General features: G+C 38.2%; 1 protein-coding gene across 9 annotated transcripts in view; it reads left to right on the top strand.

Moving 5' to 3' along the window:
* The first annotated feature begins 10080 nt into the window (after positions 1-10080).
* HEPH (hephaestin) overlaps positions 10081-19540 on the top strand; it is a 137949-nt gene continuing 128489 nt past the window's right edge. For 3 of the 9 annotated variants that reach the window (XM_070784727.1, XM_070784724.1, XM_070784722.1), the window contains exons 1-3: positions 10084-10359; positions 16604-16809; positions 18783-19027. In XM_070784727.1, coding sequence (XP_070640828.1) covers positions 10330-10359; positions 16604-16809; positions 18783-19027 — 481 coding nt within the window. In that variant the 5' untranslated portion in view covers positions 10084-10329. Of the gene's footprint in view, positions 10360-16603; positions 16810-18782; positions 19028-19540 lie in introns of all 9 variants that reach the window. The other 6 variants (XM_070784729.1, XM_070784728.1, XM_070784725.1 and 3 more) reach the window with 5 other exon arrangements.

The following is a 19540-nucleotide window of genomic DNA, read 5'->3' as shown; positions in this document are numbered from 1 at the left end:
TGAACAAATAAAAACCCAGGACTGGATAGCTTCACAGGAGAATTCTAACAAAAATATTTGCTTTCTTGATCAAGATATTCAGTAGAAAGCTTTTGTTTTTAAAACAGTTGAAGGAACATATTTACTTTCCTGAAAATCTCTTTGTTTATTTTTGTCAGAATAGTCACTTTAAATCTAAGTATTCATTAGATCATTAGGTTTTGGTGAATCTACTCTATTCTTTTTGCAGTATGTGCCAGTATTACTATTCCTTTATGCAGTCATCCAAGAGATATTTATTGTGTGCAGAACATTATTCTTGACTATAAGAGATTCTAGTAATTAACTCAGTAAACTTGCTTTTAAACAACACTCACATGTTTTCCTTTACATTGGGCTTGGCGTTCAGGCTACTTATGTCTGCAATGCCAACTGCATCTCTTTCCACCACCAGGAACACTAGGAAAGAAAAGGTAACCTGCCATGTGAGTCATGTGACTCAATCCTGGCAATTAGGGAGATGATAGCTATTTTGCTCTCATTTTAAGACATAAGAAATATTCTCTACAAGATAGCTAGTTCTTTTGCTGTTAGAAGGAAGTAAGATGGAATTGACTAGAATTTTTACTCAGGAGTCCTGAATTCAGTACAAAAAGGAACCATTAAACAGAAGATAGAAGAAGGCAAATGTTTGACTATTTAATAAGGAAAAAGTAACCAGAAAGTTGAATGAGTTGCCTTGGGAGATTGTGAGTTCGTAGTCATTGGAGGCATCCAAACAGAGTTTGTAAAGTCATAAGAAAATAGAAGTTTTCTGATTTATTTTGCTAGGAACTCTTTAGTTGAATGAAGGTCTACATGGCTGCCTAACCCAGAATATAAAATAGGTAAATGCAGCTCCTTTGAAAGCCCCGAGAAGCAATCTAATCTGCAATTAAACACCCCCAACACTTTCTGAGGCCTCTTTTTGCTCTCTATTCATCTAACCTGAAGTCACCCAAGAGGATTTGGGATTCAGGTGCTTAGAGTAACTGGACCAGGCTGATTACAATGGGTCAATTAGAATAGTATAGGGACTGGCAGTGACAGACATAGAGGCCTTTTTTCTTTCTTTTTTTTTTTTAAATTAATTTTATTTTATTTTTAAACTTTACATAATTGTATTAGTTTTGCCAAATATCAAAATGAATCCACCACAGGTATACATGTGTTCCCCATCCTGAACCCTCCTCCCTCCTCCCTCCCCATACCATCCCTCTGGGTCGTCCCAGTGCACCAGCCCCAAGCATCCAGTAAGAGGCCTTTTTTCTAAACAGACTTGTTGGTCAAACAGTGAAGCTATTAAGTACAACAGGGAGGCCTGGCATGCTGCGATTCATGGGGTAGCAAAGAGTCGGACACGACTGAGCAACTGAACTGAACTGAACTGAAGCCAACCTTAAAACTGGAAATGTCCCATTTGAATCATCTTCTCAAATGAAGGTTATGGAAACAGCTGTTTTCTATTGGGATTTTGCTGACCATGCTCAAAGGATGTTATTGATTATTTTGTTGATCATTCGTTCATCTAGCAAATGTTTATTGAGCACCAAGTCTACATGAAGTGATGTTCTAGGCTCTGAGGTTACAGTGGAAAGCAAGAAAGATGTGATCCAGAACTCAGAGGGTTTCCATTATAAGCTGTCAAGACAGGCAGTTAAATAAGCAATTTCATAAGACTGTGGTTAAATATACATTGTGGATCGGGTGCACATGGCAGAACCACCTAACTGGGAAACACAGGAAGTCAGGGAAGGCCACCTGGAAGAAGGAAATTCTAAACTAAGACCCACAAGATGAGTGGGAAGAATAATAGAAGGAAGATTATTTCAGTCAGGTAGAATAACATATAAAGCCTGGAGGTAATAGAAAGCACAAAGTACCTTGGAAAATTGACAAACTGACAGAACCCTGGCATGGGTGAAACATAGAGTATGAGGTGAGAAAGGGCAAACAGTGAGCTAGAAAGATTAGGAGGAGCCAGATCACAGAGGACTGTATGCTGTTGCTGCTGCTAAGTCACTTCAGTCATGTCTGACTCTGTGCAACCCCATAGATGGCAGCCCACCAGGCTTCCCCATCCCTGGGATTCTCCAGGCAAGAACACTGGAGTGGGTTGCCATTTCTTTCTCCAATGCATGAAAGTAAAAAGTGAAGTCCTTCAGTCGTGTCTGACTCTTAGCGACTCCATGGACTGCAGCCTACCAGGCTCCTCGGTCCATGGATTTTTCAGGCAAGAGTACTGGAGTGTGGTGCCATTGCCTTCTCCAACAAAGGACTATATAGGTCATGTTAAAAAGTTTGACATTTATCCTAGAGAAAATGAGAAGTCATTAATTTTTCTCAATATAATAGTTATATGTTTCTTATGCACAGAAATACAAAAAAGAAACAAAAGTCAGTTTATATGTACTTTCTAGATAATCTTTTAAAAAACTCACTGACTCAATGGACATGAGTTTGAGCAAGCTCTGGGAGTTTGTGATGGACAGAGAAGCCTGGCATGCTGCAGTCCATGGATTTGCAAAGAGTTGGACACGACTGAGTGACTGAACTGAACTGTTTAAAAAAATAATGTATGAAGTTTGAAAATTCAAACAGTTCAAAATAAAAAATGAAAGTCACACTATTCCCCAACTATGTCACTCTCTCTAGTGGAAACCACCATTAAAAATGTCTTTGTGATGATATCCAGAATAAAAATTCCTTATTCTCATAAAAAAGTATATACATAGAAGTATGTGTGTGTGAATGAAGCAAACACAAAATGTTCATTCTTCTGTACCTTACCTTCTACTTAATGATATTGAATATATTTCTGTATGTGTGTGCATGCACACATACCAACACACACGAGGAATATTTCACCAGTTTTTGTTTAATTAATCAATTAATTTTGATTAGAGGATAATTACTTTATAATATTGTATGAGGATGGGATGATTTCAGAGAATAATATTTCAGCAGTTTGAATGTTATCCTTGCCCAAGAGCCCTGTTAATCTCTGTAATTTCAATCAATAAGGCAAGCTCTGCTAGAGGATGTTAAGGGGGAAATATACATTTGTGCTTTGTACAAAATAGCTTTGACTGTTGTTTGAAAAGCAGATTTTGGGAAGAAAGAATGAAGACAAAAAGCAGCTGCTGTGGGATCTAGCATGCTAAGATCTGAATTATTTGAGTTCTGAGACTGGTTCAAGATGGTAGAGTAAAAAGACATATGCTAACCTCCTCCTGTGAGGGCACAAAAATCACAACTAACTGAAACCACAACTAACTGCTGAACAATCATTGACAAGAAGACACTGGAACACACCAAAAGAGGTACCCTGTATGCAAATACAATGGAGAAGCCCCAGTGAGATGATAGGAGGGGCCCAATCATGATAAAATCAAATCCCATACTTACCGGGTGTGTGACCCACAAATTGGAGAACAATAATATCACGTAAGTTCTTCTACTGTTGTGAAGGTTCTGAGCCCCACATCAGGCTTCCCAGCCTGGGGATCTGGCAAAGGGACTAAAACCCCCAGGGAATCTGAAGGCCAGTGGGATTTAATTAGAGGACTTCCACAGGACTAGGGGAAACAGAGACTCCTTTCTTAGAAGGCACACATAAAATTTGTTGTGCACCAAGCCCTAGAGGAAAGGAGCAGTGACCTGACAGGAGACTTAACTAGACCCACCTGCTAGTGTTGCAAGGTCTCTTGCAGAAGTTGGGGGTGTCAGTCGCTCACAACAGGGACAAAGGCACTGGCAGCAGCAGTTCTAGGAAGTACCCATTGATATGAGCACTCCTGGAGTTCGCCATCAGCCCTGCCATAGATCCTGTAGACTCCAGGGCTGGGTCACCTCAGGCCAAACAACTAATAGGGAGCTCATCAATGAATTTGGTAAAGTTGCAGGTTACAAAATTAATACACAGAAATATGTTTCATTTCTATATGCTATCAATGAAAGATCAGAGAGAAATTCAAGAAACAATCACATTTATCATCCCATAAAAAAGAATAAAATATCTAGGAATATACCTACTTAAGGAGACAAAAGACCTGTACTTCAAAATCTACAAGACACTGATGAAAGAAATCATTAACACAAGTAGATGGAAAGATACACCATGTTTTTGGATTGAAAGAATCAATATTGTCAAAATGACTATACTACTGAAGGCAATCTACAGATTCTATCAAATTATCATGATATTATTCAGAGAACTAAAACAAAAAAGCTTAAAATCTGTATGGAGATACAAAAGACCCTGAATAGCCAAAGCAATCTTAAGAAAGAAAAACAGAGCTGGAGGAATCAGGTTCCCTGACTTCATACTATATTACAAAGCTACAGTCTTCAAAAAAAGTATGATACTGGCAAAAAAAAAAAAAAAATAGAAATATAGATCAATGGAACAGGATGGAAAGCTCAGAAATAACGACACACACATATATGGCTAATGAATCTACAACAAAGAAGGCTAGAATACACAATGATGGAAAGACAATTTCTTCAACAAATGGTGCTGGGAAAATTGGACAGCTACATGTAAAAATTCAACTAGATCATTCTTTAGCATCATACACAAAAATAGGCTTAACTTGGATTAAAGACCTAAATGTGACACTAGACACTATAAAACTCCTAGAGGGGAACATAGGCAGAATCTTCTCAGACATAAATTGCAGCAACATACTTTTTGATCTGTCTCCCAGAATAATGTAAATAAAAATAAATAAATGATGCCTACTTAAACTCAAAAGCATTTGTAAAGCAAAGAAAACAATAAACAAAATGAAAAGATAACCCACAGATTGGGAGAAAATATCTGCAAATGATGTGACCAACAAGGGAATAATCCCCCACATTTGCAAACAGCTCAAAAGGCTTAACATCATGAAAATAAACAACCCAATAAGAAAATGGGCAGAAGACTTGAATAGACATTTATCCAAATTAGACATACAGATGGCCAAGAGGCACATGAAAGGACATTTAATATTGCTGGTTATTAGAGAACAGCAAATCAAAACTACAACGAGATAAATCACCTCACATAAGGCAAAATGGCTATCATAAAATATCCACAAACAATAAATGTTGAAGAGGGTGGTGAGAGAAGGGAACCCTCCTAAACTGTGCATGGGAATGTAAATTGGTATAGCTACTATGAAGAACAGTATGGAGGTGCCTTAAAAAACTGAAAATAGAGCTACCATATGACCCTGCAACCCCTCTACTGGGCACATACCTGAGAAAAACATGGTCTGAAAGGATACATGCAACCAAATATTCACTGCAACTCTGTTTACAGTAGTGAAGAAATGGAAGCAACCTAAATGCCCATTGACAGAGGGATGTATTAAAAAGCTATTAAAAAGAATGAAATAATACTATTTGCAGCAACATGGATGGACCTAGACATTGCCATACTGAGTGAAATAAGTCAGACAGGGAAAGAGAAATATTGTATGATATCCATTTTGTGAGGAATCTAAAAAGACATAGACAAATGAACTTATTTATAAAACAGAAACAGTCTCAGAGCATGAACTTATAGTTGCCACAAAGAAAAAAAAATGGGAGGAAGGCATAGTAGGGAGTTTAGAATGGATATGTACACACTGCTATATATAAAATGGATACTGAACAAGGACCGACTGTATAGCACATGGAACTCTGCTCAATGTTATTTGGTAGCCTGGATGGGAGGGAAGTTTGGGGGAGAATGGATACATATATACGTATGATGAAGTCCCTTTGCTGTTCATCCGAAACTGTCACAGCATTGTTTATTGCCTCTACTCCAATACAAAGCAAAGTTAAAAAAAAAAAAAAAAAAACTAGAAACAGACTTATGGACAGAAAACACACATATGGTTACCAAGGGGGAAAAGAGGGAAGGGAATAAATTAAGAGTATGGGATTAACAGATACATACTAGAACATATAAAATATATAATTTACTATATATCATGGGGAATGATATTCACTATTTTTTAATAAACTATATGCTATATTCCTATACAAAATAAAAATATTTTCTTAAAAAAAAAAAAAACAATGTGGAGATTATTACACTGATCCACTTAAGAGGTGAGTATGGCTCAGATGAAGGGTATGGCAGTTGAGATGGAGAAAAGTGGGTGAATTCAAAAGATACTTAAGATATAAATGTGTCAACATTTGTCAATGAAATGGATGTGGATAGTGAGAGTGATTTTTCATTCCCATCCCAAAGAAAGACAAGGCCAAAGAATGTTCAAATTGCCCCACAATTGCACTCATCTCACATGCTAGCAAAGTAATGTGCAAAATTCTCTAAGCTAGGCTTCAACAGAAATTCCAGATGTTCAAGCTGGATTTAAGAAAGGCAGATGAACCAGACATAAAATTGCCAACGTCTGCTGGATCATTGAAAAAGCAAGAGAGTTCCAGAAGAATATCTACTTCTGCTTCATTGACTACAATAGAGCCTTTGACTGTGTGGATCACAACAAATTGTGGAAATTTCTTCAAGAGATGGGAATACCGGACCATCTTGCTTGCCTCCTGAGAAATCTGTATGCTGGTCAAGAAACAACAGCTGGAACAGGAGGTGGAATAACAGACTGGTTCCAAATTGGGAAAGGAGTACATCAAGGATGTATATTGTCATTCTGCTTATTTAATGTACATGCATTATACATCATATGAAATGCTGGACTGGATGAAGCACAAGCTAGAATCAAGATTGTAGGGAAAAATGCTAATACCCTCAAATATTGCCACCCTTATGGCAGCAAGCAAAGATGAACTAATGAGCCTCTTGATGAAAGTGAAAGAGAAGACTGAAAAAGCTGGCTTAAAACTCACCATTCAAAAAATAAAGATTATGGCCTCTGGTCCCATCACTTCATGGCAAATAGATGGGGAAACAATGGAAACAGTGACAGACTTTCTTTTCTTGGGCTCAAATATCAAGGCAGATGGTGACTACAGCCATGAAATTAAAAGACCTTTGGTCCTTAGAAGAAAAGCTATGACAAACCTAGACAGCATATTAAAAAGCAGAGACATCACTTTGCTGAAAAAAGTCTGTCTAGTTAAAGCTATGGTTTTTCCAGTAGTCATGTATGGATGTGAGAGGTGGACCATAAAGAAAGGTAAGCACCAAGGAATTGATGATTTTGAACTATGGTGTTGGAGGAGACTCACGAGAGTCCCTTGGACTGCAAAAAATCAAACCAGTCAGTCCCTAAATGAAATCACTTCTGAATATTCATTGGAGGGACTGAGGCTGAAGCTGAAGCTCCAATACTTTGGCCACCTGATGTGAAGAACTGACTCACTGGAAAAGACCCTGATGTTGGAAAAGATTGAAGGCAGAAGGAGAAGGAGACGACAGAGGATCTGATGGTTGGATGGCATCACTGGCTCGATGGACATGAGTTTGAGCAAGATCTGGGAGTTGATGATAGACAGGGAACTCTGGGGTGCTGCAGTCCATGGGGTCAAAAAACATCAGACATGACTGAGCTACTGAACTGAACTGAAGTTTTTATTTCAGTCCTCATAACAACCTTATGAAATAGATGCCATTGTCTCCATTTTGGAAACACAAAATTGAAGTTTAGAAGACTTAGATGACTTTTCCAAGGTTACAGAATCAGAAAGTTTCAGAATTGGGATTTAAATCTAGTTTCTACACTCTTACTGGAGAAGGAAATGACAATCCACTCCAGCACTCTTGCCTGGAAAATCCCATGGATGGAGGAACCTGATAGCTACAGTCCATGAGGTCACAAAGAGTCGAACACGACTGAGTGACTTCACTTCACTTCACTTCACTTCTACACTCTTAATAATGTTTTCATATTGTAAATTTGTATATTGCAGGGGATTCAAACTGCAACTCATGGGCCAAATTTGGTCTGCTGCTTGTTTTTGTAAATTAGCTTTTATTGGTATACAGATATACCCAATGTACTATAATGGCCTATTTTAATAGTTATGAGAGAAAGTGACTATATGTTTTGCACATAAATTATTTACAAACTAGAGTTTTACTGAAATAGTTTACCAATTCCTGGTCTATAGGTATCAACTTAAACCTTTTTAAGGTGATCCTTGAGGAAAGGCACTAAAAATATGCCCAGGATTTGCATACGTTGGTATTGGGTGCCCTTTCAGTGAACTGCTGAATGAATAATATAGGCACAGAAATCTGGCCTAGTTGGCTTCCTGCAGCCTTCACTGTGTTGACTCAAGCATATCTAAAAGATCTGTTTGTTGTTATCATTTGTGAGTCAGAACACAGGTCTTATCCCTACCCCTCCCTCTCATAAATGCCTTAAAGCCTGGACTTGGATCCCAGCTTAATGGATTTGATATCTACCTTCCCACCTCCAGCTTAAAGGTCTACATTTGTGCTAAGTGGGGGAAGAGGCAGATAGTCCTAGGGCCTGCTGTTACCTGATCTAGCTTCCCTTGATCATCTCTAAAGGAGCTGAATAAATGGTGGTTCCTCCCTTCTCCCTACTGGTGCTTCTACTTGCCTTAGCCTGAGATGCAGTCTGTAGGGATAGCTCCTAAGTGTATAGGCACCTTTAAGCACCTCCAGTGTTTTATGACCCAGACTTTGCCCCACTGCCTCAGTCTTTGAAACTCCTCCTCCCTGGACCCTGCTCCAGATACTTTAAATTCGAGAGAGAAAAAAATAATGTGTCAAGACTGCCTGGGGAACAGCACCTGCTCCTAGTCAAGATCACCTCATCACAAGTAAGGATACTAGATGGTGGAACTGCCATCATACCTGTTTCCTTCCTATAGCTGAGGGTAGATGTAGTCCTTCCCAAAAAGACATGGAGTTCTCTACGAATTACTCTGCACCCACTCTTTTCTTACACTTTGCATGTTTAAAACCTCTTTTTCTTCTACTCTTAATATCAAGAATGTGGTTTCTTCATGGAATCCTAGATATGTAAATTTATAGGGCTAAGAGGGTCTATATCTAGTTTAAGGCCCTCAATGTACAAATGGAAAGGCTTAGGCCCAAAGAAGAGGAAGTCCTATACCAAGACCACATAGATGATTGCTTCAAAAGCAAGCCAGGGAAGGAACTTGGGTCACTTGACTCAGGCTAGTGATTTTTCACTACCCTCTCTTTCTAGCAAGAACAAAGATGGCCTTTGCTTTTAAACAAATTCAGACTCCAGCTTCACTCAGAGATTTTGGGACCCATTTTGATATTTTTTAGTTCCATTTTAAAAAAATTAATATTTCCAATTCTTCTGGGTGTTCCTAGGTTTTAGGATGCTGATCTATGTTAATCCAAGCTATCTACTAGCTGCATCCAGTCTCCACAATGAAAAATTTGAGTAATATGACCCTGGGAGTTCACTCAGGGAGCTGCTAAAAATGGCAGTGGCAGAGTTAATGTACATTTTTTAAAAAATCTAGCAGTGACTGGTGGACAGCAGGCACTCAATTATTGTGAAGTCACTTCCCTCATTGCAAAAGGGCTTTCTGGGTTTCTCCATTAAGTAGCAGAGTGTGGTAGTGTAGTGACTAAGAGACTAGACAGACCTACTACAATTCCCCCCTCTTATTAACGGTGTAACTTTGAACGGTTACTTTCCCTCTCAGAGTCTGCTTTTCTTCAGTTGTAAAATACGAATTAGCATATTCGTTTCATAGAATAATTGTGAATTTTAAGTGAGAATGTATGTAAAGTGGTTAACATAGGGACTAGCATGTAGAAAGCTCTTTGTTTTATTACCAGTTTTATTTTTCTCTATTATCAAGCAACCATGGTCTCAGAATAATAGCAGGGATGATAACTGTGCTTCACAACAAGAGAAAGTGTTGGGGATGGGAGCTCTTCTTACATCTCATAACCCTTGCAGTGGAACCTATTTCTTAAAGGGGGGTATTGGAATCTTTCTATGAAGTTTCACTAGCTTCACTGACAGTGCATTTCCTCCTCCCTCTCAGCAAATAGCAATCAGCAAGCTGAGATAACAGAAGTGCAACCCAGCCTCTTGTAATTCCTCCGGAAATCCTAACCGGGATTTGGAAAACACCCGGACATGGTTAAAGAACCATACCGGGTTTTGTACCAATCCAGGTCTGGAACAAGACATTCCAGTAGATTAGTTTCTGGAAAAGAGGGCAACCAGAACTGCCCCAGCCTCCATTCACTCCTCCCCAGTAAAACCAGCCAATTGGAGCCCTGGACTTTGTTTATGAGAAAGGCCTTGTAACCCAGGATACTAACTGAGCAGGGCTGGCAGACTCATGCTGGGGTCTGCAGTTTAGCCTCAGTAGGCCGCTGACATGAATATGGAAGGATTTTCTCCAGCAAAGGTAAGCTTCCTCCGCCCCTTTCTAAACCCTACCTCCTTCTCTTTGAAACACAAAACAAAAAAGAAAACTTTTATTCAGCTTGGTTTAGAGAAATCCTGGGCCCACAGGGAGAGAAAGTCAGTGGTTGAGAAGAAGGAAGCACGGCTGAATGTGCAGGAAAGTTAAAATGTAAAATATGCTCTCTTTGTTCCTCTCATCAAAATGGCCAGGGACATTGCTCAGCTGTTTCAGAGATGATCCTGGAGTTGTAGAGAGTAGTTAATTTTCCTGTTAAAATAGTATGCTCATTTCTTGGTCTCAGTTTGTGGGGTTTATTGAGGTGATGCTGCTGCTGCTAAGTCACTTCAGTCGTGTCCGACACTGTGCGACCCCATAGACAGCAGCCCACCAGGCTCCCCCATCCCTGGGATTCTCCAGGCAAGAACACTGGAGTGGGTTGCCATTTCCTTCTCCAGTGCATGGAAGTGAAAAGTGAAAGTGAAGTCGCTCAGTCGTGTCTGACTCTTCGAGACCCCATGGACTGATGGAACACTTAAAAACAATCACTTAACTTTCATACTTTGAGATCCAGATTGGCACAGAGCAAGGCAGTAAATGATAGCTGAACTAAGCTATCAGCTTAAAATCTAAATTGTTTCTCACACTTAGTGCCTAAGTAGAAGAAATGTTTTAGAAAATATGGGCTTAAATTCTGGCCTTGCCAGTAAACTGGTTGCTTGGCTTTAAGCAAACCCCTTTATCTCTCTGGTCCATTTTCTATATGTCATGTCAAGGGGTTGAAAAAGTATAGTTTCTAGAAGTTTTTATGGATGTATGAATCCATTAATGCATTAAGACTTTTACTAATCATTTATTGTATTCTAAGCCCTTTGAAAGGGGCTTATGCATCCATTATTTTGTTTGATCCTCAAAACAATTTGTGAAATATTATCCATAATTTTGGATGAGAAAACTGAGGCAAAATAGGTGAAATTGACTTGTTGAAAGTTACATAGCTATTATAGGCAAAAAAAAAAAAAAAAATTTCAACCCAGGTCTTATAGTTTCGTATCAGTATACTTTCTATTATACTACAACTAGGGTATGAGGACATAAAGAAACCCCCCTAATATAAATGCACATATGTAGTGAAATCATATTGTCCCAGGAAAAGCACAGTGATGATATACATGATTGTCAGGCTAAAGGATCTTAAGTTCTAGTACTAGCTCTTAGGACTTAGAGACTTAGAGTCTCTCCAACTGGGCCTCAATTTCCCCACTTCTGACATAGTAGAATATAATGATAATGATTAAAAATAATATAAATTGTACTTGTGCTATATGGAATCTTTTGAGGCTCTCAACACTCTCTTGATTTTCCCTTCTAGTAAAAAAAAGCCCCATACCGCCTAAAGGTGAGGAAATCCCCTATTTTGAGTCACAAGGTGGAGAAAAAGCCACAAAAACATTAAGAAAGTGGAAGACCAAAAGGTCAGTCTTGATAGAGGGTTCTGTTAATAAGACTTCTGAAATTGGAGACAAAACCTCTAGGACAGCTCAGCATTTCTGTGTTCAGTTGAGTGATCCTTTGTCCAGGATAAGCTTGTCCAGGCCAGTATACTCCAACTCAGAGAGAAAAGAGCATTATCACATTAAAGGAACAACTTGAAAATTCTAGGGAAAACAGTGATGCAAATTGTGGATAAAGGGGACCAGGCCCAGGTAACATTGGGATGACAGGAAAGTAAGGTTTGCCTAGTCTCAGTGTATATTAACTAAATTATGTCTAATTCAAAGTATCCCAGATATTCTTTCTCTTTCTCCCTCCCCTCCTTTGACCACCTCTTCCTTCTGTCCTCCTTTTTAACTTTCCTCCAGGATTCTTCCTCATATTATTTCATTTCCCCTTTCCCCTTTTACCTTTCCCTTTTATTTTTCCTCCTCAGTCTGGCCTTTCTATAAGATCTCCTCCTGTGGGCTCAACTGATTAAAAATAGCCCTCCCCAAATGAATAATTTATGTAGGGCTTCCAAATCCTTCATCTCATTTGATTTTCATAGCAAACTAATCAGGAGGCCAAACCAGAGATTATCTCCATTTAAGAGATGAGAAAACTCAGGTTCAAGAAACTAAGTGACTTGTTCCATGTTATACAACTAGTAAATGATGATTACAGAATTAGAATCTATTTTTTCTGAGTCTGCTGCTGCTGCTGCTAAGTCACTTCAGTCGTGTCTGAGTCTGTGCGACCCCATAGACGGCAGCCCACCAGGCTCCCCCGTCCCTGGGATTCTCCAGGCAAGAACACTGGAGTGGGTTGCCATTTCCTTCTCCAATGCATGAAAGTGAAAAGTGAAAGTGAAGTCGCTCAGTCGCGTCCAACCCTCAGCGACCCCTGCAGCCTACCAGGCTCCTCCGTCCATGAGATTTTCCAGGCAAGAGTACTGGAGTGGGGTGCCACTACCTTCTCCATTTCTGAGTCTAGAGTCTTTCAATTTTACTATGAAATATACAAATGATTCTAAAAGAATCTTATGGGTTCTCCCTTTCTTTTGTTTTATAATAACAAACTTAATTTAAAAATAACAATAGTAATAGCAACAACAAATGCATCTTTGGGAGTGAAATAGGAAGTTAGTGACTAGAGGAAATGAGAAATTATATTTATCAGATACTTACTAAGTCCCTATCTATTTCTTTCAAACACATTTGAAAACAGTACTCAAACGTGAGTTTATCTGATTCAAAAGTTCTGGTTCTTTTCATTATATCATTTTGCTTCCAAAGAAACTAATCTCAGCCATATACATGTGCCTGTATGCTTACAATGTATTATTGTATATAGGAACTTATGAATGTGTTTGTGTTATGGATATCCATAAAATGTTAAAGCTTTGTGAGCCTGGCAATTTTCGTTTTTAAATCTATTTCCTTATCTGTAATAATCATAGCCACTAAAGCCTTTTGGTCTTTTACTGGTGCACTTAAATATTTATTTGTGTTCTATTCACTTAAAGATCTTATTTCATTTAATCCTCAGAACTACCCTGAGAAGTAGTAAATAATATTAATTCCATTTAAGATGAAAACACAAGGGCCAGAGAAGTAAAGCAGTTTATCAAGTCACACAGCTAGGAAAAGTGAAGCCAGGGTTTGTTTAGGTAGTCTGATTCCAAAGCCTGTGTCTTCAATGTAAAATGTAACTGCAGGGCTCCCATCAAAGTATCTTTCAATAGATACACAAAGACTTCTAAGATACTACATCCACTCTCAAGGGATTTATAGTCCAAGCTGGTAAATAAAGACAGTTCATGAGGCAGCTTATGAGACAAAAGTAATAATAATAAAAAGTCTGACTTCATGCCATTTTATGCTATTTAGAGTAAGTAGTTTTTCAGAGGACAGTGATATGAAGAGGCTACAGGGGGCCTTCTGGAGCAGATAAGATTTAAGTTAGCCCTTAGAGTTGAAATACATGATGTGTGGGAGACAGTAAAGATAAGTTAACAAACTGTCACCAGGAGGGAGAAAGAAGAGGAAGGAAACCAACAGTTATAGTTTGTTATATTCTAAACACTAATTGTCCTGGGGCCTTTTCATGTAAGTTTTCTAATTTACTTCTCCAAAGCTTATAGTATTAGATATATTTTATAGATAAGAAAACCGGTTCAGAGTGCCTAAGTATTACCCAAGTCTACACAATTGGTCTGCAGGAAAGCCAGGTTTTAGAAGAATCCAAGACAATGTGCTTAGTCACTTCAGTCATGTCCGACTCCCTGCAACCCCATGGACCATGGCCCGCCAGGCTCCTCTGTCCATGGGATTCTCCAGGGAAGGCAGGTTCTCCCCCATATCAAGGGCTTCTTCCAAATGTCATATGAAAACTGAGGGTTACACACTTGGGCCACTGCTTTGTGTGGAAGGGTTTGAGAATTTTTAGAGAGGTCCATAGTTCTATTTATCAATCAAGGTAAATAAATATCTGGGCATTTCCTATCCACATGTGACTCTGTGCATATTTTTACTTTCTGTTTTCAATTAAAATCCCTAATATCATGTGGTTAGGTTGAGGATTTAGTGAAATAATTTATGTAAAAACTGAGCATCATGTTTTTTGTAGTTTCTCTATGAATGATTGTTACCATCATTATTATCATCATCGTGAATGATACTCATTAGATGTATCTTTGCCTATATAAATATATATGTGTCTCTCTAGAAGTGATCATAACTACATAACTACATGCTTATTTCAGAGTATATGGGGTATTCTCAGATATGGCAATAGCTATAAACACATACAAGCATACCTTGGAGATATTGCAGGTTCAGTTCCAAACTTCTGCAGTAAAGTTCATGTTGTAATAAATCTTCACACTTTTTTTTATTTTTTAGTGCATATAAAAGTCATGTTTATGCTATACTGTAGTCAATTAAGTGTATAATAGCATTATGTCTTTAAAAATGTATGTATATCAATTTTAAAATATTATTGCTAAAAAGTGCTAAACATCACCTGACAATGCAGAACCGCCACAAATCTTCAGTTTGTAAAAAACATGATGTCTGTGAAGTAAATTAAAGTGAAGCATAATAAAGCAAGATATGCCTGCAAATGTTCTCTGTGCATGTGCAAATATATTTTGTGAAAAGTAGTATAGCATGGTAATTAACATGAAACTAATATAATATTGTCAATTACTTATACTTCAGAAAAAGAAAAACATAAACACTGAACACATACTCCCTTTACCACACAAGCCAACTCTGCTAATTGTTAACTATGGGAACTTTGACAAATTACCTTATATCTCTGTTTTATAGTTCTTCTTTCTAATAATATGGGGATAATAAAGATATTTGCTTCATAGTACTATTGTGAGGATTGAATGATTTATTCTGTAAAACATTTTGAACAATGTCTGACGTATACACACATTATAAATATTGACTGTTATTATTTTAAACTGAAGTATAGTTGATTTTCAATATTGTGTTAATTTCTGGTATATACCAAAGTGATTCAGAAATATATATATTCTTTTTCAGATTTTTTCCATTATAGGTTATTATTATTATTATTATTATGACAGTGACTAAGGCTCTATGTGACACTGTGGAACTAATGTGGATGCAAGTGTGTGTGTCTCTGCTTTTAGATAAGACTGCATGTGTCCATGTATATGCAAGTGTATGTATATTTGTGTATATGTTATGTTGATTGTGTTTCTTGGATTGACTGTGTCTGTGTATGGTATGACTGAGTGCTTCATATCAGCCCCAAGAAGTCTAACTGCCTTGTTGATGTATCAGAATGAGAGACTAGAGGCTTAGTTCTAACTCTGAGTCAAGATTGGACACATGAAACGGATTTGTGCATTGCAAAGAAACAGCAAAGAATATTTCTTCTGATAAATGTGCTAAGTTCACAGCTCGGTGTATTTTCATAGACTGAACACATCCACGTAATCAATAGTTAAATTGAGAAACAGAACATTACCTAAAAGCCTTCTTCTTCTTCCCTACCAGCCAGTGATCCCTACCTTAAGGGCAAACATTATCCTAGCTTCTAACAGCATAGATCGGCTTTGCCTATTTTGTACTTTACATAAATGAAATCATATAATATGTACTTCTATGTCTGGTTTCTTTCTGCAGTATTATATTAGTGAGAGGCATCTATATTTTCATGTAGTGTTAGTTTGCTCATTACTATTGCTATACAGAATTTCATTATATAAATAAAATACAATTTACTCATCCATTATAATGTTGTGGGCATGTTGGCTGTTTCCAGTTTGCATCTATGAACGTTATAGCAAATGATTTTTGCTGAATTCTCATTTATTTTTAAACACAGTTTATAGGGGATGGAAAGTGATAATGATGAAAATAGAGACACAGGGAGAATTAGTGACTTCACTTGGGTACTGAGTGAGTAACAGTGACTCAATTAGGCTACTGATGCTTGTTTCCTAATTTGAGGGCCAGAGTATACTCTTCTTTTTACACTGCTGAAGAAAATGAACTCATAATTCTCTTCTGAAGAAAGTGATACCTTAAAAAAGTCAGTACAAGTGACTTTTTAACTTTTCCTTCCAAAGTCCAATGTGTAGAGATCCTTGAACACTTGTTGAAAGGAATCAGGTAAGGCAGAGATTCTAGGCTAGTCAGTTTTTATGTTCTCAGTCACCCAGTCTAGGTCTTGCCTCTACTTTTCCAGACACATTCAAAGTCCTTTTGTTCTCTTTCTTCCTTACCAGAAGTTATTCATTTGCCTGTTTCCCAGAGTAACGTGGGCCATGGAGTCAGGCCATCTCCTCTGGGCTCTGCTGTTCATGCAACCTCTGTGGCCCCAACTGACTGATGGGACTACTAGAGTCTACTACCTGGGGATCCAGGATGTGCGGTGGAACTATGCTCCTAAGGGAAGGAATATCATCACGAACCAGCCTCTGGAAAGTGACATGTAGGTTTAATCTCTTGTGAAATTAGAGATGGAGTTAGGGAGGGGCACCCTTGAGGTCAGTAGGTAGCTCTTGAGGACCTTTTCCCAGGGTGTGGTTGCAGTCAGCTCCAGATCTCTCTGGGCCATAATCCCAGCGGTGCATTTCCTGAGAAACAACTAATTGACCCAGGAGGCAGTATCTCATATGGAGTCTGCTTTTCCACACTGAGATGCCTCAGCATTTTTAGAGTCTTAAAGTTCATTCCATATTTCCTTGATTTCTAAGGTGATATCCACTATGCTGTTTTAATAATAGGTGTTTAGCTTTTAAACAGGAAAGAAACATGAAATATATACAGTGTTGGTAAGATGTGTGTGGTGTATGTATGCTGCAAATAGTTCAATGGAACTATACTGATTTAAGATATGTGAAAATGTGAAAAAATAAGATCAGCCTTAGAATCAAGGAAAGAACAGTAATAGCTATCACTTATATAACATTTTGTAACAGGCACCATATTAGAAATTTATATACTTTGTCTCACCTAATTGTTATAGAAACTAAGAGGTGAATATGAATACTCTCATCTTATAGATGAGAAAACTGAGGCTCAGGGAGATCAAATGACTTCCCCAAGTCCAACAGTAAATGGAAAATTTAGGATTTGAACCTGGGTAATGTGGATACAAAGTTGGTACTCCTCTCACCATTCAGCCTCTCACAGATCCTACAGGAATAAATTTTCTTGATCTTAGAGCTCTGCATGCATTCCAGAAATATCAGCTGAAAAAAAATTAATGTATTAAAAAATCTTTTGTGATCATGAATCATGTTGTCTCTCCAAAGCATCAGAGTTTTCCAAAGTTGACAGTAACATCTCAGAGTTCTCTAGGAAGAATTTGAGTAAGAAAAAGTCATCCTTTTTTTTTTTTTGATGAACCATCTTTCTAATTATCTAGTTTTGGAGTCACAGAATCTGGATTAAAAGTATCCTTGAGGGATAACTTTGTTATCCTCCATTTCCAATACATTGAAGTAATACATAACATTGTGGTTTTTTTCTTTAACTATTTCCCAAGCATTTTTCTAAACTCTTTTCACCAGTAACAGCTGGTACCATGATTGCCTCCATCTTACAGATGGAGAAATTATACTCAGAGAAGTTAAGTAAACTGTTAAAAGTCCTACAGATTTGAAAATGGCAATCCATGCATGCTAGGTCACTTCAGTCGTGTCTGACTCTTTGTGATCCTGTGGACTGTAGCCCACCAGGCTCCTCTGTCCATGGGGATTTTCCAGGAAAGAATATGGGAGTGGGTTGCCATGCCCTTCTCCAGGGGAAATGGCAATATTGGCATTTAATTGAAACTTCCTGGCTCCAGAGTTTATGATCTTAACATTATGCTGTAAGACTTCCCGTATATAGCAGGACAACAGTAAGTCAAGCCAACTGGATAGGAAGTTGAGCACTTAAAAAGGATCAGTTCATAGTTGGTTGCCTCCTCACTACTATATATTAGGCTGTAGTGAGTGAATCTGTCTATTTTATAGGTTGTGTGCATGAGTGGTAAATTGCTTCAGTCATGTCTGACTCTTTGCGACCCTATGGATTATAATCCGCCAGGCTCCTCTGTCCATGGGATTCTCCATGCAAGAATACTGGAGTGTGTTGCCGTGCTCTCCTAAAGGGAATCTTCTCAACCCTGGATCAAACCCACATCCCTTATGTCTCCTGTATTGGCAGGCAGGTTCTTTACCACTATCCCACCTGAGGAACCCATTTTGTAGGTTAAAAGTGCATATCGGCAAATTCATACACTCTAAGTTAATACTTCTCATTGTCTAACAATCAGATCCTAGCCTAAGGCTTTAATATTTTGATCAGTACAATCCCATTTCTTCTTATTTTGCCCTAAACAAAAATGGTCACTTTTTGGTCAGCTTCCTCTAGAAGAAAGGCAAAAATGTGAGTCTCTCTTTCCTTCCTTCCCAGAGTAGCTGCTAGCTTCTTGAAGTCTGACAAGAACCGAATAGGGAACAGCTACAAGAAGACCATCTACAAGGAATACAAGGATGGCTCATACATGGATGAAATGGTCCAGCCAGCCTGGTTGGGCTTCCTGGGGCCAGTGTTGAGGGCTGAGGTGGGAGATGTCATCCTTATCCACTTGAAGAATTTTGCCACTCGTCCCTATACCATCCATCCCCATGGTGTATTCTATGAAAAGGACTCAGAAGGTAAAATATCCCATCCTTTATTTCTCCTACTTGCAACAAATATCCCTTTTTCTTTACTGTCTTATGAGAGAGAGAGAAGCTGGGAATGAAGATAGTCTTCTTTTTTGAACTGAGGTGCCAGTTACTCTCCCCAGAGAAAATATGGGTACCATTATCAGCTCTGCTATTCATACACTGTGTAACTTTGGGCAAGTCACTGCCCCTCTCTAAACCTCAATTATTCCTTAAAAATGTAGAGATTCAATTTACTTTTTATCACAAAAAATTGCTTGAATGGAATTCCCATAAAATATTTGACTGTCTTGGAAATAGAGGAGTGTTCTGTGAATTTTCTTCTTAATAGAAAGATTGGTTTACTCATCCATAGCTCCCACTATCCCAGGCCCAACAGTTTATAATACTGACACACCAGTGAGTGAGGAATAGAGAAATAAGAAGGTCCTAACTTGATTGTTAACTCCCTGTATCATCTTGGACAAGTTATTTTCCCTCTGTTTTCTCTTTCATAAGTAG

This window comes from Bos indicus, chromosome X, assembly GCF_029378745.1.
Source record: "Bos indicus isolate NIAB-ARS_2022 breed Sahiwal x Tharparkar chromosome X, NIAB-ARS_B.indTharparkar_mat_pri_1.0, whole genome shotgun sequence".
Lineage (NCBI taxonomy): Eukaryota > Metazoa > Chordata > Mammalia > Artiodactyla > Bovidae > Bos > Bos indicus.
The sequence above is the reverse complement of the archived record's forward strand: the minus strand, read 5'-3'. Positions and strand labels throughout refer to the sequence as shown.